This window comes from Dendrobates tinctorius, unplaced genomic scaffold, assembly GCF_039654945.1.
Source record: "Dendrobates tinctorius isolate UK_male_01 unplaced genomic scaffold, ASM3965494v1 ptg000030l, whole genome shotgun sequence".
Taxonomy (NCBI): Eukaryota; Metazoa; Chordata; class Amphibia; order Anura; family Dendrobatidae; genus Dendrobates; species Dendrobates tinctorius.
The window spans coordinates 30,446,466-30,468,900 of NW_027361698.1; the positions used below are offsets into that span (position 1 = coordinate 30,446,466).

General features: G+C 43.3%; 1 protein-coding gene across 1 annotated transcript in view; it reads right to left on the reverse strand.

Annotated features, from left to right (window-relative positions):
- PRDM5 (PR/SET domain 5) overlaps window positions 1-22,435 on the reverse strand; it is a 462,601-nt gene that overhangs the window by 161,237 nt on the left and 278,929 nt on the right. The window contains exon 14 of the mRNA XM_073571995.1: window positions 15,757-15,850. Within this exon, the coding sequence (XP_073428096.1) occupies window positions 15,757-15,850 (94 nt within the window). The remainder of the gene's footprint in view (window positions 1-15,756; window positions 15,851-22,435) is intronic.

Genomic DNA, 22,435 nt, shown 5'->3' on the forward strand with positions numbered 1-22,435 from the left:
GCCAGTGGTGCTGCTGCTTGCTGTTCCCTTATTCTTATTTCCAGCTCCATGATGATTTTTTTTCTTTTACTTTTACCCATCCCCTGCCATTGCCATTTTTTTTACCATACATTTTTTACTACACTGGAATTAATTGTTTCAGTATTAGTGTTGCCTGAACAGACATAAAATTTGACTAATACAAAAAGTGTAAAATGCAGTTTGTGATGTACCCTTTGAGAGGTAGACAGTGCACAGCTAAATCTCTGGGTCATTTAAAAATTATTTTTAACACAATTATTCTTCTCTTTCCAAAAAGGACTGAATAAGGAAAGCTATGTACACAGCACACTCGAAAAATCTCAGGAACAAAAGATTGCATTACTGGTGTGGCGTGTATTTAAGGCAAATTAAACTATTATAAGAAATGTGCAAAAGCTCAGTCCCTTAAGTCTGCTTTCAGTCACTACGAGGAGTGACCAAAGAATCTAGATATAGCCATAGTCCAAACACATGATTTCTAAACACAAAGCAGTCTTAACACTCAAACAGTGGACTTGGGTTTTAAAAAGGTACTCTCAATTTGTCTCTTAAGCAGCTCATAGCTCTGCAGTCTCCTTACTTCATGGTCGCTGGGGTGCGAGTACACCTAATTCTGGTCAGTCTCCTTATGCTGCAGACATTGTTCCTAAAGGGCCTTTTACACATAGTGAGATCGCTAGCGATATCACTAAAGCGTCACCGATTTTGTGACGCAACAGCGATATCGGTAGCGATCTCGCTACATGTGACACTTACCTCTGACCCGGCTCCCTGCTGGCTATCGTTGATCGCGCAAGATCGTCCTGGTCCATTTCTCTTCGTCGGCTTCCTGCTGGCGCCGATGAGCGACTCCATGGATGCGGGCGGGAGACGTCACCCTCGCTGCGTTTTACAGGTAAGTGACGACCACCGACCGCTGCTGCATCGCTGGTGATATCTGCCTGTTTGGCAGCTCACTAGCGACCATTTAGCGATGCACCAGCGATCCTGATCGTTGTCAGGATCGCTGGTGCATCGCTAAATGTAACGGGACCTTAAGTGTACGCTGATATCAATATATTTACATATAGAGATAAAAGTGTAAAAGTGTATTTGAGCAAGCACACGGCTCAGGGAAATGCTCTGTAAACTGCTGGGGGCTGACAAGGACTGCTGGGTCAGGAGCTGAGCGGAAAGGAGTGGGAGGCAAACAGTTAACTGCGGTATAGAAATCAATGGGTTGGGAGAGCTGACTGGCATCTCAGGAATTAGCTACTCTTTTGTAAAGTAAATACTGCGCATCCTCAGCGGGCTGTGGTTGTGGATCTCCTTGAAAACAAGGTGTACACTATGTAAAATAAATGTTTTCACAACAGGTGAATGAAAATAAACAGACAAAGCAAGTTGATTACAACCTTGCTTATTTTCATGCTTTCTAATAAACTAAAGCGATATAATAACATGAGAATATCACTTTATGTGGTAATAACGCTTCAACAAATCAAAGTGATTCTCAGATTTATTTTCGATATGACTTGCGTTTATTTGTCAATTTTTTGAAATTTGGCTAAAATGTAAAAAAAATTTGCAATTTTCTAACTTTTAATTATTATGCCCGTAAACCAGAGAGTTATGCCGCACAAAACAGTGAATAAATAACATTTTCCACTTTACATCTGCATCATTTGTGAAACATTTTTTTCGTCAGGCATTTACAAGGGTTAAAAGTTGATCAGCAATTTCTCATTTTTCTAACAAAATTTACCAAACCATTTTTTTAGGGATCACATAAATTTGATGTGACTTTGGGGGCATATATAACAAAAAATATCCAAAAGTTACACCACTCTAAAAACTGCCCCACTCATAATGCCTGAACGAAACCACATCCAAGAAGTTTATTAACCTTTCAGGTGTTTCATAAGAATTAATGTAATGTAGAATGAACAAAATGGGCGCATGGCAGGGCTTGGGAAGGAGCACAGTTTGACATTTTGAACAAGTCACTGGAATCGAGAGCAGCAACCACGAGTTTGGAATGCCCTTAATGTGCCTAAACAGTAGAAACCCCCCACAACTTAGCCAATTTTGGAAACTAGACGCCAAAACCTGTTGCACAATTTCTCCTTAATTTGTACGCCAATACCAAATATGTGGTGGAAATTTACTGTTTGGGGGATAGAAGGGCTCAGAAGGGAATGCAAAATTTGCTGGAATATTTAGCGGATGCCATGTCTCATTGAGAGAGCCGCTGATGTGTCTAATCAGTGGAAACACCTCACAACTGACCCCATTTTGGAAACTATATCCCTTAAGGAATTTATCTACATGTGTGGTGAGCACCTTCAACCTCCAAGTGCTTCACAGAGGTTTATAATGTAAAGCCATGAAAATAAAAAAAATCAAATTTTTCCCACAAAAATGTTTTTTTTTGGCCCCAAATTTGTAATTTTTACAAGAGTAACAGGAGAAAATTGACACCAAAACTTGTTGAACAATTTTTTGTAAATATGCTAATGCCCCATTGTTAATGTTACCCAGGTTTGACCCCTTTTCCCCTATCTCTTATTGTATTAGTTACCGGCCTGCTGGCCGCGTCACATAGGACAATTCACACGTGCCGCGTCCTGTTGTATCAGTTACCGGCCTGCTGGCCGTGTCACTCAGGTCGAGGCACGTGACACTTCCCGTTACAATTCAAAAACATTTCCTGGATCCGTACATTCCAAGAAACTTCAAAAATGTTTGTGCACACCCTCATTTTCTCCTGCCTCGACTATTACAAAAACCCTCACTGTAGCATTGATCCACTCCCGCCTGGATTACTGCAACGCTCTATTAATTGGCCTCCACGTTACTGGACTATCCCCTCTCCAGTCCATACTTAATGCAGCGGCCAGGATTGTCCATCTGGCTAATCGGTACTCGGACACGTCCGCTCTTCGCCGTCCTTACATTGGCTGCCCATTCATTATAGGATCCAATTCAAAGTACTTGTTCTCACCCACAAAGCTCTCCACAGTGCAGCACCCCCCTACATCTCCTCCCTCATTTCTGTCTATCGGCCTAACCGACCGTTGCTCTCTGAAAATGACTTTTGACTAACCTCTGCACTAATCCGTACCTCCCACTCCCAACTCCAAGACTTCTCCTGCGCTTCCCCAATCCTCTGGAATGCTCTACCCCAAGAAATTAGGACTATCCACAAATTGCATAGTTTCAGGCGCTCCCTCAAAACACATTTGTTCAGAGCGGCCTATCACGTTCACTAATCACAGTCATTCTATGCGTAAGTGTGCATGTGTAGCCCATTCACTATCTCCATCCATCCCTCACTCCTTCAAGATGGCTGGACCATCATTGTAAATACATCATTGTAAATACACACCTGTACTCTGTATCTCTCCCACCTCATTGTAGATTGTAAGCTCTCATGAGCAGGGTCGTCTTATTTTGCTTTAATTAATGTACTGCTAACGTTGTTACTTATGACTTATGTTTGGAACTGTTAAACTGTAAAGCACTGCGGAATATGTTGGCGCTATATAAATAAAGATATTATTATTATTATGATTATTATGATTATGATTATTATTATTATTATTGCAACCTTATACTCTCTAGCCTCCCCTCTAGAACTCTTGCACCACTCAAATCTATCCAAAACTCTGCTGCCAGAGTAATCCAACTGTCCCTCTGTTATTCCCCAGCCTCTCCTCTCTGCCATACCCTTCACTGCCTTCCTATTGCCCATAGGCTGCAGTTCAAAGCCCTAAATAGGACATATAAAGCCTTCCACAACCAGTCTCCTCCATACATCTGTGACATGGTCTCCCAATGTTTGACTGGGTCATGACTTCTTCTACGCAAACCCAGTGTGCCGTCAACGAGATGCACTGTCCCTGCCCACAAGCACTTGTCCACGTGTACTTGGTTAGGTGCACTTTCCCTGTATCAGCATTGTTGATGGCCCGGGTAATGTTGTGGGACATATGCTTGCTTGCGTAATGTCTTGATGGTAGATCGGGAGAAATAGTGGTGGGTGGGGACCCAGTACCTTGTTACATCACCGCCATCAGGTTGTGGAAAGCGTCCCTCTCCCATGAGCCTAAAATGCAACATTTCAAGTGCAAGCAGATGAGAAATTTGTGAATTTAGTACTGTGGCCTGTGGAGCGCTGACTGCGTCTTTCCGCTTACGGTCCAATGACTGGGGTATGGACAGCTGAAGGCTGCGCTGGGACAAGGACGTGGACGTGCTTGATGATGGTGCTATTTGACTGTGGTCAACAGCAGGTGCAGGGCAGGAGGTATCGTCACATGCACCGTGGACAGGGGTTTGGCTTGCACGCACAACAGCGGAAGAAGCAGTGGTATCACCAGCAGACACTGTTCATGGAGCCTGGTGTTCCACCAACAAAGTCAGGCGCTTTGTGGCCATGTGCCTGATCATGCTGGCGGTGGTAAAGCTGGTAGTTTTGCTACACCTGCTGATGCAGCCATGGCCGGTGGTGCAAATGGCCTTTTTAGGGTTATCGGCAAAGTCTTTAAAAAACAACAACACTGGTAGGGAGACATTCATTGTCTCCCTCTCCCACACCACCTCCTCACCTCATCGCCTGTCTTTCGGTGTTCCCCAAGGCTATGTTCTATGACCCCTACTCTTTTCCATCTACATCTTCGACCTGGGACAGCTGATGTAATGGTACGGCTTGCAATATCATCACTACGCCGATGACACACAGAGCTACCTATCTGTACCTGACATCACCTCCTTACTGACCAAAATCAAGTCTTCCAGCTATGTCATCCTTCTTTTCTGCTCGCTTTTAAAAAGTGGACATGGACAAATCAGAATACATCATCTTTCAAGCATCTCACACTGAGTACACCTGAGAGCTGTGTATGTCTTATTCGGTTCCACTTTAGTAGGAGGTGAACTTCCATGCTGCTACAGCCAGTGTCAAAATCACAACAAGGTGGGTTGTTTTGATGTGCGTGAAATGCCTGTTATGGAAAAGGTTGAGGTGTACCAAACAGGGTAAATGTTTGCCAGCCCATACACTTAGTGTATGGGCATTACAAGTCTAGTAGACCCGCTCCTTTAAATTGGGCATAATTTTTAATCAAGCCTTCCTCCACATCTCATCTTCCACCGCCACTAGATCACCAGCGTTAACGTGTTCCGTGCTGCTACAGCCAGTGTCGAATTCCTAATAAGTGTGGGTTGTTTTGATGGGCATAAAATACCTGTTATGGAAAAGGTTGAGGTTTACCCCACAGAGGAAATGTTTGCCAGCCTATACACTTAGTGTATGGACATTCCAAGTCTAAGATACCCGCTCCTTTAAATTGGGCATAGTTTTAAATCAGGCCTTCCTCCACGTGTCATCATCCACCGCCAATAGATCACCAGCGTTAACTTGTTCCATGCCGCTACAGCCAGTGTCGAATTCCTAACAAGGGTGGGTTGTTTTGATGGGCGTAAAATACTTGTTATGAAAGAGGTTGAGGTGTACCCCACAGGGGAAATGTTTGCCAGCCAATACACTTAGTGTATAGGCATTACAAGTCTAGGAGACCCACTACTTTGCATTGGGCAGCCAGTGTCGAATTCCTAACAAGGTGGGTTATTTTGATGTGCGTAAAATACTTGTTATATAAAAGGTTGTGGTGTACCCCACAGGGGACATGTTTTCCAGTCGATACACTTAGTGTATGGGCATTACAAGTCTAGGAGACCAGCTACTTTTTAATTTGACTTATTTTATAAAAGGCCCTCCTCCATGTTTCTGCCAAGGGGGATTGGGGTATTGGGGTGCATATGACTTGGTAGCAGGGCAGGCCTTGCAGTCAATGCATAAGAAAACAGAATGGGAGTACAAAATAAATATTTTGAAGTGGATTTTCCTGTGCCCATCCAGCATGTGGGTTCAAAGGATAATTGGGGTGCATATGACTTGGTAGCAGGGCAGGCCTTGCAGTCAATGCATCAGAAAAGAGTTTGGGATTAAGAAATGAAAAATGTGAAGTGGATTTTCCGGTGGCCATCCAGTACGTGGCTTGAAAAGCTTATTTGGGGTGCATGTAACTTTGGGGCAAGCCAGGCCTTGTATTCAATGCTACATTTTTTCTGGAAGCCCTCCTGTTCCTCTTGTGAAAGGGGTATTGGGGTGCGTTGCAATTCTTGGCAGCCCATCCACTCACTGCATAGGCAATAACAGTTTAGGAGACCCACTGTTTAATAATAGCCCTTTAAGAAGATTAATGCTGCCTGATGCCCCGGTAAAAATAGGTTCTGGGGCTTTGACGCCCCCCTTCATAAATTAAACAAGATATGTCTGCTTATGTGTCACACACCACATGGCCAGATAGGGTTGGTAAATGTTACAATTGAATTTCCCAGTGAATGCATTTGTATTGGTTGAAAGCAATGCTAAAGTTGAAAAACGCTTCAAAAACGCTGCGTCTGAACAAAGCCCAAGTGGTGGAGTAACATTTTGGTCTGGGGTTAATTATTTTGCCTTATATACAAGTCATTAACCTGGCAAGGATGTACCTAAACATATTTCCCAGCAAAATCCGTTTTGGCTTCTTTTTTGTATGTTTTTTGGTGCACCTGTAAAAATGGCATGAAACTCTGACAACATTGTTTAAAGCTGTGAACTAGGAGTCAGAAATGCTTCCAGGGGCGATCCCCATGATGTCCCCATGTCATTTGAGCAGTGTTTCTATCATCTTCAGATGTTTTCAGACCTTAAAAGGACCCCCGGAGGAGATCGCGGTAAAAATGCTTGGGTCTCAGACTTACATTGGGCTCGTTGTTGTGTCCAAATACCCATGTATTCCAATTTGCTCAACCTGAGCAATGAGCACCCAAGCATTTTAGTGCTCGCTCATCACTAAATTTTACCATAAAAATTTTGTTTTAGCCCCAGATTTTACATTTTAATACAGGAAAATGGGTAAAAATTGCACAATTATTTGTCAAACAATTTCTACTTAAAGTAAAAATATCCTATTTGTGGCAGTACAGCACTGCTTAGCCACACAGAGAGACTCAGGAGGGATGGAGTGCTATTTGACTCCTGTAGTATAGATGTCCTAGAATAGTTTGTGGACTCCATAAACAGTAACACTAAGTGCTACAAGATCAGAATGTTCCACCTCAAGAGACTGCATATTGGAAAATATACCCCTTTGGAAATTTATATACTGGTGTATTGATGATTATACTCCATGACTGTTTTCCAGAAACAAGCAGCAGTCGATGTTGCTGAGTAAAAATTGAAAAGCCGCTATTGTCGTGCCCAGTACATTGCAGTGCCCAACTCGTTATTCTGAAGACATGCACCCATAAATTCAGAGGGCTTTCATCATTACAGAAATACCAAACATGTGGACACTCTATGTGGTTTAGGCAAACTGTGGGGATCAGAAAACATTTGGATTTGGGAGTGCAGAATTTGCTAAATTTCTTTTGGGGGGCGAGGAACCATAGTGTCTTTCCAGAGCCTTTGTTCTACCAGTTACGTGGAAGCCCCCTATATTTCCATTAATTTACTGTTTTTGAGAATTGAGTTGAAGCTTTTATTGGGAACATTTTACATAACATTTTCAATCAAATTTATCCTTCGCTTTATGCTGAGCATGTACAGTGGCATGTAAAAGTTTGGGTAACTCTGGTCAAAATTACTGTTATTGTGAACTGTTAAGCAAGTTGAAGATGAAATGATCTCTATAAGGCCTAAAGATAACAAATTTCTCTTGTATTTTAGGCAAATATATTTATATATACGGTATATATATATATATATATATATATATATATATATACACATATACACTCACTGGCCACTTTATTAGGTACACCTGTCCAACTGTGTGTTAAGACTTAATTTCTAATCAGCCAATCACATGGCGGCAACTCAGTGCATTTAGGCATGTAGACATGGTCAAGACAGTCTCCTGCAGTTCAAACCGAGCATCAGTATGGGGAAGAAAGGTGATTTGAGTGCCTTTGAACGTGGCAAGATTGTTGGTGCCAGAAGGGCTGGTCTGAGTATTTCAGAAACTGCTGATCTACTGGGATTTTCACGCACAACCATCTCTAGGGTTTACAGAGAATGGTCCGAAAAAGAAAAAAAATCCAGTGAGCGGCAGTTCTGTGGCCGGAAATGCCTTGTTGATGCCAGAGGTCAGAGGAGAATGGGCATACTGGTTCAAGCTGATAGAAAGGCAACAGTGACTCAAATTGCCACCCGTTACAACCAAGGTAGGCAGAAGAGCATCTCTGAACGCACAGTGCGTCGAACTTTGAGGCAGATGGGCTACAGCAGCAGAAGACCACACTGGGTACCACTCCTCTCAGCTAAGAACAGGCATCTGATGGCTACTTTCAGCAGGATAATGCGCCATGTCATAAAGCTCGAATCATCTCAGATTGGTTTCTTGAACATGACAATGAGTTCACTGTACTCAAATGGCCTCCTCAGTCACCAGATCTCAATCCAATAGAGCATCTTTGGGATGTGGTGGAACGGGAGATTCGCATCAGGGATGTGCAGCCGACAAATCTGCGCCAACTGTGTGATGCCATCATGTCAATATGGTCCAAAATCTCTGAGGAATGCTTCCAGCACCTTGTTGAATCTCTGCCACGAAGAATTGAGGCAGTTCTGAAGGCAAAAGGGGGTCCAACCCGTTACTAGCATGGTGTACCTAATAAAGTGGCCAGTGAGTGTACACTGTCTTTTACAATTTGAAAACTACAAAGAGGAAAATGGGCTAATGCAAAAGTTTAGGTACCCTGCATGGTTAGTACTTAATAGCACCCCCTTTTAAAAGTATATCAGTTTATAAACACTTTTTGTAGCCAGCCAAGAGTCTTTCAATTCCTGCTTGAGGAATTTTCATCCATTTTTACTTGGAAAATTCTTCCAGTTCTGTAAGTCTTGTGGGTTGTCTTGATTGCACTACTATTTTGAGATCTAGCCACAGATTTTCAGATGGTAACTGTGGGGGGCTACTGTAAAACCTTCAGCTTACGCCTTTTGAGGTAGTCTATTGTGGATTTTGACACGTGTTTAGCATCATTATGCATTTGTAGAATCCATCCTCTTTTCAACTTCAGTTTTTTTTTTTTTACAGATGGTGTTATGTTTGCATCAAAAATTAGTTAGAATTTAATTGAATCAATTCTTCCCTCTACCCATCCCTCTACCAAAGGATCCTCATGCCATTGGCTGGATCTCAATCCTAAAGCATGATCGATCCAACTTCATGATTAATGGCTGGTGAGATATTCTTTTCCTGAAATTCTGCACCCCTTTTGCTTAACGCATACATTTAATCATTGTGGCTAAAGAGTTCTATTCTAACTTCATAGGTCCACAGGACTTGTGTCCAAAATGCATAGGCTTGTTTAGATGTTCTTTTGCATACTTCTGACCCTGAATATTATGATAAGGATGCAGGAGAGGTTTTTTTATGATGACTCTTCCATTAAAGCCATATTTGCGTAACTGTTTCTGAACACTAGAACAAAGTATCACCAGCAGAGTATGTGTCACAGCTGCAGTCGCCCGGTCCCACAATACTCACCCCATTCCTTTCGCTTCAGTGTCCTGCGTGCTGCTGGGTGTGGGCCTCGCTGTGTCTCTCTGGCACTTCCGGTTTCGCTTGTCCTGCGCTTTATACAGCTGTGGTGTCCTTACCTGGAAGCACAGTCCTGCCAATGGTGGTATGTACCGGGTATATCAGGCTGCTTCCTCATAGAGGAGGTGCCTGATTATTGCTCTAGTGCTTGCACTGGTGTTTGTCAGTAACTCAGGCCTATGTTTGCTTTTTAGTGTGCTTGTCTAGCTTTGGCTTTATCCTGCTCTGCTCATATCCCCTTTCAGTGCCAGTCTTCGCCTAAGTCCCTGGTGGGCCTTGGTTCCTACCCTGTCTCCTCGGTCTCTGGTCCTTGGATCCTGTTCCTCCCTCTCTGCCTCCCACCTCTGGATTCAGCATCTCTGTTTGTCCTTAGCCATGACCCGTTGTTCCCCAGTGCCCTCTGTCTTTTCACAGATCTCTGCATTGTTTCCTTGGTCTTCTTTGAGCTGCCCCCTTGGTACTGGCCGTCATGGTATTCAACTCCCCTGGGCCTGCCCCTGACGATCCCTGTGTAGGGGTCGGTCTCACTAGGTCAGCTCACCCAGGGAAGGTTTGGTACCACGACCCAGAGGGTCCACTCTAGGAGGTGTCACAGCATGATAAATCTTTCTGAATGCCTTTTTCAGTCATGCAAGGGTTTTGATTAGCCTCTCTAGCAATCCTATGAGCAGCTCTCCCTGACATTTAGCTTGGTTTTCTAGTCCTTATCTTATCCTACACTGTTCCTGTTAACTGTAATTTCTCAATTACATTTAAAACTGAGGAATGGGCAACTAGAAAACATTTTGATATCTTCTTATAGCCTTTACCTGCTTTGTGGGCCTCCAGCAATTTCAATTTCAGAGTGCTAATCAGTTGCTTAGAAGAACCCATGACTGCTGTTTTTCGGTTAGAGAAGGCTGAGTTTTTATAAAGCTGGGAAATTTTTGAACAAGCCATTACATGCTTAATTAGCCTAACAGGTTAATTATGGTCTGAAACACTGATTGACAATCAATTTCACATGCTGTTGTGCAAATGGAATAGACAACAGATGGAAATTATTGGCAATTATCAAGACACACTCAATAAAGGAGCGGTTCTGCAGGTGGGGACCACAGACCACATCTCAGTACCAATGATTTCTGGCTGATGTTTTGGTCACTTTTGAATGTTGGTTCTGCTTTCACACTCGTGGTAGCATGAGAAGGACTCTACAACCCACACAAGTGGCACAGGTAGTGCAGCTCATCCAGGATGGCACATCAATGCGATCTGTGGCAAGAAGGTTTGCTGTGCCTGTCAGCATAGTGTCCAGAGGCTGGAGGCGCTACCAGGAGACAGGCCAGCACACCAGGAGATGTGGAGGGGCCGCAGGCCAATACACTAGGAGATATGGAGGGGGCCATAGGAGGGCAACAACCCAGCAGCAGGACCGCTACCTCCACCTTTGTGCAAGGAGGAACAGGAGGAGCACTGCCAGAGCCCTGCAAAATGACCTCCAGCAGGCCACAAATGTGCATGTGTCTGCACAAACGGTTAGAAACCGACTCCATGAGGATGGTCTGATGTTGTGAGTTCATTTTTCCCTTCACCATTGAGGTCTGATGAGCTCCCTCCTCTGGTGAAGGAAGGTAGTGAGGCTGATTACCAAACTCATGGGCAGCTAGATGATGACTGGGTGGCTGGAATTGAGGACTGGATATAAGGCGGCCGACGCCCTTCTTCCTGGCTGGTGATTTTCCTGCTGGATTCTTGGAGACCAGTCTGATTCCTGCACCTCAAAACTAAATAAATTCTGCTCTGCTTTGTACTCTTCAGTTTTGTTTTTGTTTTGCCTTGTTTTTTGGGAGTTCTGCCATCCCCGGCCGGGGGTGAGCTGTACTCCATTTTTGTCTCTGATCTGTTGATATTTTGCTCTGTCCTCAGAATATACCTGAGTGCTGATATAGTCTTTTGAAGCCTAGCGACTTCAGGGCCTGTTTTTCCTATCAGTCGGTTGGCTCATTTTGATAGGGTTTTTGCGGATGGCCGACAGCAGCTTTCCTATCCTGTCCTATGTAGTTAGCTTGGGCCCCATCGTTTGCTCAACCTATCTTTCTATCTGTGTTAGTGTTTTCATCTTGCTTCACCGTCATTATATGTTGGGGGCTGCCTATTGCTTTGGGGTCTGCTCTGGGGCAGTTTAGATTTTCCCCTTTCTGTCTTTAGGCTATATAGTTCTCTGGCTGTGATCGAGGGGTCTAGGGCACCGTAGGAACCGCCCACGGCTACTGCTAGTTGTTGTGGATAGGTTCAGGGGTCTGCAATCCGATAGCTGCCAACCTCTCTGGTTTTTCTGGACTTAGCTGGTATTTTGTTTTTTCCTCCTTCGGTGACTCATCATAACAGTCTGAGTGCCCAATGTCCACAGATGGGGGTTGTGCTCACAGCCCAACACCATGCAGGACACTTAGCATTTGCCACAGAACACCAGGATTGGCAAATTTGCCTCTAGCGCCCTGTGCTCTTCATAGATGAAAGCAGGTTCACATTGAGCACATGTGACAGGCGTGACAGAGTCTGGAGACGCCATGGAGAGTGATCTGCTGCCTGCAACATCCTTCAGCGTGACTGGTTTGGCAGTGGGTCAGGTGTGGTGTGGAGAGGCCTTTCTTTGGAGGGCCGCACAGCCCTCCATGTGCTCGCCAGAGGTAGCCTGACTGCCATTAGGTACCGAGATGAGATCCCCAGACCTCTTGTGAGACTATATACTGGTGCGGTTGGCCCTTGATTCCTCCTAATGCAGGACAATGCGAGACCTCATGTGGTTGCAGTGTGTCAGCAGTTCCTGCAAGATGAAGACATTGAAGCTATGGCCTGGCACGCCTGTTCATCAGACCTGAATCCGATTAAACACATCTGTGACATCCTGTCTCGCTCCATCCACCAACGTCACGTTGCACCACAGACTGTCCAGGAGTTGGCAGATGCTTTAGTACAGGTCTGGAAGGAGATCCCTCAGGAGGCCACCCACCGCCTCATCAGGAGGCCACACACACATACTACTGAGCATCTTTTCCTTGTCATGAGGCATTTCCACTGAAGTTGGATCAGCCTGTAATTTGATTTTCCACTTTGATTTTGAGTATCATTTCAAATCCAGACCTCCATGGGATATTCATTTTGATTTACATTTATAATTGTTATGTTTTATTGCAACTGGAATATTTAATTCAAAGATATCTATGATGTGGTATTTTAGTATTCCCCTTATTTTTTTGAGCAGTGTGTATATATATATATATATATATATATATATATATATATATATATATTGCCACAAATACAAAGGAAATGATTCATCTTTAACTTTGGGCATTCTAGAGATCACTTCATCTTCAACTTTCTTAACTATTCACAATAACAGCAATTTTGACCTGGGGTGCCCAAACTTTTACATGCCACTGTACATTGGGGTTTCCATCTAAATCTCCAAATAACATAATTCAGATAACACACCGACCAGTACATTCACTGTAATGAGACAGCAGAGTTACTCTGTACTCTGTCTGGTCTCTGTTCAGCGGTATGCTTTACAGAAGAGCACAAAATTGCTGCAGACGTCGCATGTATGCACACCTAAAAATACGGTCACCGCCGAATCATAGGACAGACAGCATCCACCATGACTCCATCTTCCTCACTATACAGAATCTTCCTCTGGTAGTTCTGTCTGAATCACGCATTTCAGAGATTTACATGGAAAACCCAGTCTAAGCGCTCAGCGGAGAGCACAGGAAAAATGTGCTCTGAACCTTACTTCAATCTTTGGGAGGTACAATGAACAAATCAACAGTAGAAGAAGAAATGGTTTTATTTATTTTTTCAATGCTGCTCCTTGTACGGTAAAAGTGATAAGACAACTTCATTCTTCGGATCTGTGCAGTTACAGTGGTACCAGATTTATATCAAGTTTTTATGTTTGGCTGCTGTCACACACTAAAGGACGCTTTTTTTGCAAAAACAAGATTTTGCATTACCATATTTGAGAGCCATAATTTTTCCATATTTTTTACAACAGTCATATGAGGGATTGTTTTTTATGGGACAAGTTGTTGTTTATATTGATAACATTTTCAATTAGATGACACTTTTTTTATAGCTTTCTATTTCGATTTTAGCTTTTTTTTTCGATCATTCTATTTCGAGGCAGAATGATCAAAAACCAGAAATTTGGAATTTTTTTTTTCGTTTAATTGACAAGGCAGCTTTATTCTTTGGGTCAGTATGACTACAGCAATACCACATTTATATACATTTTTAATGTTTTGGCTCATTTACATAATAAAAACTATTTTATAGAAAAACAAATTATTTTTGCATCGCTGTTTTCTGAGAGCTATACATTTTTTCTTTTTCTGCGGATGGAGCTGTATGGTGGTTTGTTTTTTGTGGGACAAAATATTGTTTTCATTGAAAGCATTTTTTTACAATATTTTTTACTTCTTTACTTAGTCCCTCGATGGGACTTTCTCTTTCAACAGTCTGATTGCTGGTATAAACCATTGCATGGCACCAGCATTTCAATGCATTATACATGTCAATACTGCACTGACACAAGCTCCTTAGACCATGTTCTGAGCATAGATTAGTCACAATGGCAATGATCGGGCCCTTGCAATGAATTTGTGGGGGCACCGATCAGAGGGAAGAAGGATCGCCCTCCCTTTCTAAATGCTGCGATCGATAAACTGACTGGAGAGCCATGTGTCAGCTGTGATGTTAGCTGAACACCCGGCGGTGATTGCCAGGGCACAGCTCCTGTGCGCGGGCGATTGCAATGATGTATATAAACCTCATTGGGCAAGAAGTGCTTCCAAGCCATGACATGTATGTATACTGCAAATGTCAGAAAGTGGTTAAAAGATCACTGATACCCACCAGAGAACAGTAAAATCTAACATAAAGCACAAAAAAGGCAGCAGCTAATAATAAGTCTGGATCAACAAAAATAAGGCCAAGAAAGTGACCCCTGATCGATGATCACCCCCAGATCAAATGTTTTCTTGTGGTTGAAAGCAAGTTAAGATAAGCTGAATTTGCAGTTAAGACGAGAGCTTTTCACAGGCGGCCTACAACTTCAATTTACTCCTCACACTAGTAAGCAATTAATAGGTTTGAATGATTACAGATTATAATAAATGTGCTTCTTGATATGCTTTTTGAAAGTTCTTTTCTTAATTCATAAAAAAAAACTGTCTTTCAATATTATTTCTTTAAAGAACACTTTCAGCCAATACATCAAAATGTTTACACCGGGAAAAGTGATTTAAAATACATTAAATAGTAGCAACATTTTTGCTCAATACTAGAGTGCACAGCATTTTTTGTTACTTCAGGTATTTTCACTTCAGTTTCAAGCAACACCACCAAAATGGTTAGGGAGGAGCCAGGGTTGGGCAGAGAGGGGCTACACCCACTCGGCAAATTCAAGGAAAGTGGGGACATTTCTTATGTCAGAAATGTTAGTGCAATGTCTGATTGGAGTAGCATTTCTGGTGAGTCGCACGAAGGTACACACCCTTGATAACATGCAATTAATTCATTAAATGGTGTGCAAACTTAATAAATTTGGCACATCTTATTTTGGCCATAATTAAGACAGGCATATAAATCGCTGGACTCATTGAATCGGCGCCTTTAGGCTATATATATATATATATATATATATATATATATATATATATATGTATATTTATTTATACAGTATATATATATATATGTATATATACTGTATATATATATATATACTCAAAAAGAATCTTTCAAAATAACAGAGATGCTATACTTTGTTGGAAGTAGTTTATTTTCCTTCAAATATAAGAAATAGGATAAGCATTTTTATACGTATAGTTACCAGGGAACAGGAAATAGGAATGCGTCCCCACGCACATGAAAGGAGCTCCAGATGCAGTGCAGTCATGAGATGACCCTTATTAATCAAGTTCAGGAAGTTACAGAATGTGATGTGTTTAGCTGTGAATTTTCAGTAGCAACTATAAACCTCTCGTAAATAATGAAAAAATATCATTCCACATGAGTCGTTATTGTGTGTTCTTTACTAAACAGATATTCATACCTGTATGGCTTCGTATATGTACCCTGAGTGTCCCATTGCTTGCAAACTTCTGGCCACAATATGGGCAAATCTTCTCTTTTTCTCCTGTGTGAGTCTAAGAGACAATTATATCATGTTAGAACATGACTAATAAAACAGAAATACACCTATAAGGGAGAATTGTCAAATATTAAGCTTCCCAATTATTTTAAACTACTACATTTGAAAAAAAATATTTTGTTTTGCTTTTACTTTGTTAGGTTTTATGAAATATACTAAATACTGCAATGTCCAGTGCAAAGGATGAGGCGTCCAAAGTCTTCTAAGATAGTACAATTTTTTTTCACAAAACAGTGTAAAGCAGAACTGGACACAAAAGGCTGGTGTATAGTATTTCGAAGCAGGACTGTGCAGTCGGAGTCGGTGTCCATTTTGGCGGAGTCAGAGTCGATATTGACTCCTAAAATATATAATAAATTGGGTACAGTAGTACAATGCAGTATGTGCTGTAAATATTTCATAAGAATTTGGGGAAGTTATGAAATGTTTAGAAATGTCTGCTCTGTTCCTGATCTAAGGATCTAGGCCAGTGATGGTGAACTTTTTAGAGACCAAGTGCCCAAACTGCAATCTAAAACCCACTTATTTTTTGTAAAGTGCCCTGAATACTGAGGTTTTACGTTAGAAAGAAAATTCATGCATTAGTGCACTGCAGAGTCAATATCAAAGAGCTTGTAATTGCTGTACTCCAAGCCTAAGATACTAGCCACCAATAATAGTGAAGGTCTGTTTTTGAGAATGGAGAGGATTTTTAATCAAAAGTAAAATTGCAAAGTTGTTTGTTTTTACTACCTCTTTGCAACTGTAACCCTTTATCATGATGACAACAAACCCTTTAAGGCAGGTACAGTATATCAAGCTTAAATGCACAGAGGGCCAAAGTTAAACTTTGCCAAAAGTTAAAGGCCAACCTTGATATGTAAAAAAAATGCCTACAATTGAGGAAATTTATAGTTGAATAATATGATGTTATGTAACAGCAGTAAAAAGCATATTGCCCAATGGCTTAATTTAAATATGTAATAACAAAGGATAAAAAAACTTGAATAAAACAGATAATAAAGTATGATGCAAAAAAAGTGCTCCCAAACACAGTATGATACCCCCACAGTGAACTCCTCCACAACTACAGTATGATGACCCTACTGTACCCCACCTCCTAATCTCCATCCTTGTCCGCATGGCTCCTCATCCCTGTCCTGGTATGTATGGCTCCTTTTCCCCATCCTTGTATGCATGGTTCCTCATCCCTATCCTTGCATTCATGGCTCATCAACCCTATCCTTGTCTGCATGGTTCCTCATCCCTGTCCTGGCTTGTATGGTTCCTCATCCCTATCCTTGTATGCATGGCTCCTCATCCCCATCCTTGTCTGCATGGATGCTCATCCCTATCATTACATGCATGGTTCCTCATTCCTATCCTGGTATGCATGGTTCCTCATCCCTATCCTGGTATGCCCTGGTATGCATGGCTCCTTATCCCCATCCTTGTATGCATGTTTTCTCATCCCTGTCCTGGTATGCATGGCTCCTTATCATCATCCCGTATGCATGGTTCCTCACCCATATCCTTGCATGCATGGTTCCACATCCCTATCCAGGTATGCATGGTTCCTCATTCCTCTCCTTGTATGCATGGCTCCTTATCCCCATCCTTGTATGCATGGTTCCTTATCACCATCCCTGTCTGCATGGCTTATCATCCCTGTACTGGTATGCATGGCTCCTTATCCCCATCCTTGTATGCATGGTTCCTCATCCCTATCCTTGTATGTATGGCCCCCATGAAAAAAGCATTAAAAAAAATCCTACTTACCTTCCCTGTGCGCCCTCGCAGCATCTTGTTCCGGTGCCAGCAGCTCCTGAGGCCCGCCAGTCATGTGCCCATGCTCATTAAGGTAATGAATATGCACCTCTCTCCATGCCTATGGGAGTGCAGAGAGGCGAATAGGTGAATATTTATTACCTTAATGAGAAGGCACCCGTGATAGCCCGGTCGCTGCTGGAAGCCAGCGACTGCAGCAGAAACTGTGCACGCTATAATAGAAATTAACATTCACTGCCACTGCACAGGCTTTAGCCACAATTGCCAGCTCCTGGCTCCTGTGATCCACTGCTCCACCGCTCTCCCTCCCTCACCGTCTTCTAGTCCTGAAGAGATGGCGCGCGTGTCCACCGGGAGCTACGTACCATAGGTCTGCCGCCACTGATCTAGGCTATTAGTTGAGATGAATATTTACTGTATATGCTCAGTAGTGAAGCAGTGTTGTGGAGTCAGAGTTGTGAAGCCGGGGCTGGGAGTCATGGAAATTGAGGAGTAGGAGTCGGAGGTTTGGCTTACCAACTTCAATGCCCTTTTTTATAATTTACCGGCATGATCTACAATTTTTGGAACATTTGTGGAACAAGGCAAGGTGCGACTGGCAACTGTAGGTTTGGGCAGATCTGGTTCCATAAACCTGGTGTGCCATTTGCCACAATTAAGAATATTGCTTTTACAGCAGTATCTTGCAAAATTATAAAATTTGCACCTCAACGTCTAGTTCATCTGGATTATGGAGAACTTGTATATGACAAAAACGTGATAGCTAACAGCCTTCTTAACTAAAACATCTTCATTTGAACCAAATTCATGCAAGATATAATACTTCAAAGAGGGAGGACATGTAGTGCTAGGATATGCTATTTGAATGAGCTTTCTAACTAAAATGTAAAAATTATCATACAGATTACTCAAAAATTAAGGTAGACAGTCAATATTTGTTAATCATATTCTTTTTACACTGCTTACAGAGATACTGATATAGTAAAGTTTTATCTTAATCCAGATAACACAGATTTGGGATATCCAAATACAAAAAAGTCTAACTTGACACATAACTTGACATTAGTCAATGGCTTGTACAATGTTAACCCCTTCACACAGCAGCCATTTTTGTGTTTCCATTTTTTCCTCTTCTTCCCAGAGCCATAATTCTTTTACTTTTCTGTCCAGGGAAACATTTTTTGAGAGACCCACAGTTAGGGTTTCAAAGGAGCTCTGTAATGACAGGTCAGCTGATACTCTGTTGTCATGACAACCCATTGGTCACCTGCAATCACGTCACGACTGCGCCAATGGGTGGCGATAATTACATACGTGCACATAGGAGGCTCTAGTAGTATGGGAGGACAAGTATCCAGCAAGATCAAAAGATCACCTCACCGGGGTCCAGGTCACCTTTGGAAATGCGGGAACTAGATTCGGATGAGTCCCAGGAGTACCTATCCTCAGAAGAGAAGGAGCACAGTTGCTTTCCCACCGACAGTATTAATAATCTAGTCAAGTTGGTGTGCAATACAATGGGGTTGTCAGACACTAAAGACCCCAAAACCCCCCAGGAAATAATGTTTGCTTGACTCTCCCAAAAAATGTCTGAGCTTTTCCAGTAATCCCGGCAATAAAGGAGCTGGTAAAGAGAGAGTGAGAAAGACAGGGGCACAAGAGTTTTCCCCCAGTGACTTCCAAATGGAGATATCCGTTTGACGATGATGAATTAGCCTCTTGGTCCAAGGCCCCCAAGGTTGATGCGGCAGTAGCCTCCACTTCTCGCCCATCCTCCCTGCCAGTGGAGGATTTGGGTATGTTATCTGAACCCTTAGACCACAAAGCCGATACACTTCTCAAAAGATCCTGGGAAATATGCACAGAGGCCTTCAAACCGGCAATATCGGCCACATGTACTGGGAGGTCCATGTTGATATGGTTAGACCAGTTGGAGGAGAATATAAAGAACGGAACATCGAGAGACAAGCTTTGTTCCTCTATTCTTCTAATCAGGGGAGCAGCCGCCTTCCTATCAGACGCCTCAGCCGATTCCCTCCGACTAGCTGCCAGATCGGCAGGATTAACCAATGCGGCCCATCAGGCTCTATGGTTGAAGGGGTTGAAGGGGAATACGCAGACGAAATCCAAGCTCTGCGCTATGCCCTGTCAGGGTAAGTATCTGTTTGGCACAGTCCTAGATGAAATCCCGACTAAGGCGGGAGAGAGGAAGAAGGGATTCCCTAACCCGTATGTTCCCTTCTACAGTCTAAAAAGACTACAGGTCCCAAGACCGCTGGGTCAACAAGGATCCCAAACAGAAGGGGAACCTATTTGGTAAATGCCCCTTCAGATCCGGGGACAAATTCCGGTAGCCCCAATCTACCAATAGGTGGCAGGTTGCTATATTTTTCCCATCAATGGGGAATGATAACGACTAACCCCTGGGCCATTGACATTGTTATATCGGGCTTGAAATTAGAAATTGTTCGGTACCCACGGGACTCCTTCCTATTGACTTCTCTGAAGCCCCCAGCCCAGCAGGAAGCATTGGAGCTGGAGATTGTGGGCCTCTTAACTAAGCACGTTCTTATAGAGGTTTCAGCACAAGAAAGGGGGAAGGGGTTCTATTCTCCCTTATTTCTGGTCCCTAAGCCAGATGGCTCATTTAGGACCATAATTAATTTGAGAAAGCTAAGTACCTTTCTAAGGCCACGATCATTTAAAATGGAATCTATAAGATCAGCTATAAAAATCTTGTTTCCTAGGTGCTACATTACAGTCTTGGACCTCAAAGATGCCTACTACCATCTTCCAATACACAGGGGGCATCAAAAGTTCCTCCGAGTGGCAGTCATGTTAAGAGGTCAGATACGTCATATTCAGTTTACGGCAATGCCCTTTGGGCTATCCATGGCACCCCGCGTCTTAACCAAATTGATGCTGGAGGTGATAGCACATTTACGGTTAAGAGACACCTTAATAGTCCCATACTTGGATGATCTGCTGATAGTGGGAAATTCTAGTTCTCAATGCAGACACAGGCTAGCTGATATTATCTCATCTTTGCAGGAGCTTGGCTGGCTAATCAACTGGGAAAAATCCAGACATCCGGTAACCTGCCAGATGTTTTTAGGCCTTCATCTAGACTCAGAAAGTCTAAAATGTCTAATGCCGGAAACAAAGAAAATGACTATAATTAATAAAGTGCCGACGGCTATCAGTAGGCCTAATATGTCCTTAAGGGAGGGCATGTCCTTGCTAGGCTCCCTAATATCATGTATTCTGGCAGTTCAGTGTGCCCAATTCCATACTAGGAAATTGCAGTGGTCTGTATTGCAGGAGGTAGAAAGATTGCAGGGCCAGCTAGAAGGCAGAATGTCCCTCTCAACAGAGGTGACCAGCTCCCTAAGGTGGTGGCTAGACCCAAACAAACTCTTGGGAGGAGTCTCATGGATGGTTGTTCCCTCAAAGATAGTTACTACGGACACTAGCCCCTTCGGATGGGGAGCCTGTTGCGTGTTACAGAATCACTCAGCACCCAGAATATTTTGTGCAGTTATATGTATGTATAATAGGTTCTATGTGAGATGCATGTCCCTAATGCATCAGCCCACAGGCTGCGCCCCTGGGCAGAGGGGACACGATATTCTCCTTTTGTCCGCCCTCCCCCCACCTTTGTAGTTCCCACAGTAAACATCGGCAGGCTCTGGCCACCTGCGGTTTTTGTAATGCATGTCTGGCCTGCCGCTTTTCTATTGGCCTGCCCTCTGTATCTGTGTGATATATTCTGTGTCTTGTGAGTAAAGTGTTGTCAGACTGGAAATACATGGAGAAGCAGTGATCTTTTATATGCGCCCATGTAACCAAGGAATTCCAGCCAGCGTCATTCATTCAGACTCCAGCCAACGCAGAGCGGTCCTCCGAAAACACGGGGTGGTACTGAAAGAGGTACTCCAGCTTGGTAGACCCCGTTACACTGGTGGCAGATAGCGGGACATGATACCCCTTCTACAGGAGGAAAGGAATGAATGGAAAATAACTACCAGAAGTTAAAGAGGACTACATTAAAAAATCTGGTGGAAGCCCAAGGGTTGATCACCAGCAACAAAACAAAAGCGGATTTGATAGCAGCCATCATGGAACACGACAGTGCAGCACCCCCCAATGTGAATGTGGGGGAGACCGAATTCTAGAGGGAGGTAAAGAACAGACTGGCGTTCTATGGCTTAAACCATGCAGTAGAGATCATACGAGAGGTGATGGCTGATGTGCGTACTGATCTGAAGGAAAAGATGGCCGAGCGGACCAGGATAGAGCTAGCCAAGATGGAGATGGCAGAGCGGACCAAAGTGGAGCTGGCCAAGATGGAGATGGCAGAGCGGAGAGAGGAGAGTCAGCGAGCAGGGGGAGCTCTGGCCTTCGACCAGGTACCTTCAACAGTAAGCCACAAAAAGATCCAGTATAATGCCTTCCGACAGTTGGGGGAGGCAGAGGAAGACATTGATGGCTTTCTGCAGGACTTTGAGCGGCAGTGTGCCCTTCATCAAGTGAAGCCAGAGGAACGGGTTCAGATTTTGGCTAGCAAGCTGACAGGCCGGGCAGCGGACGCCTATCGCACGGTACCTGATGAGGACTGTATGGACTATGAGCGGATCAAAGAAGTGATCTTGGCCCGGTATGCGCTGACACCAGAGGCCTACCGCCAAAAGTTCCACGGACTGATAAAACGCGTAACCGATACCCACGCAGTGGGTACAAGGGAGCCAAGCAACCACTAAGGAGGATGTCCTGCAGCTCTTCCTGTTAGAACAATTCTTTAATGGACTAAACC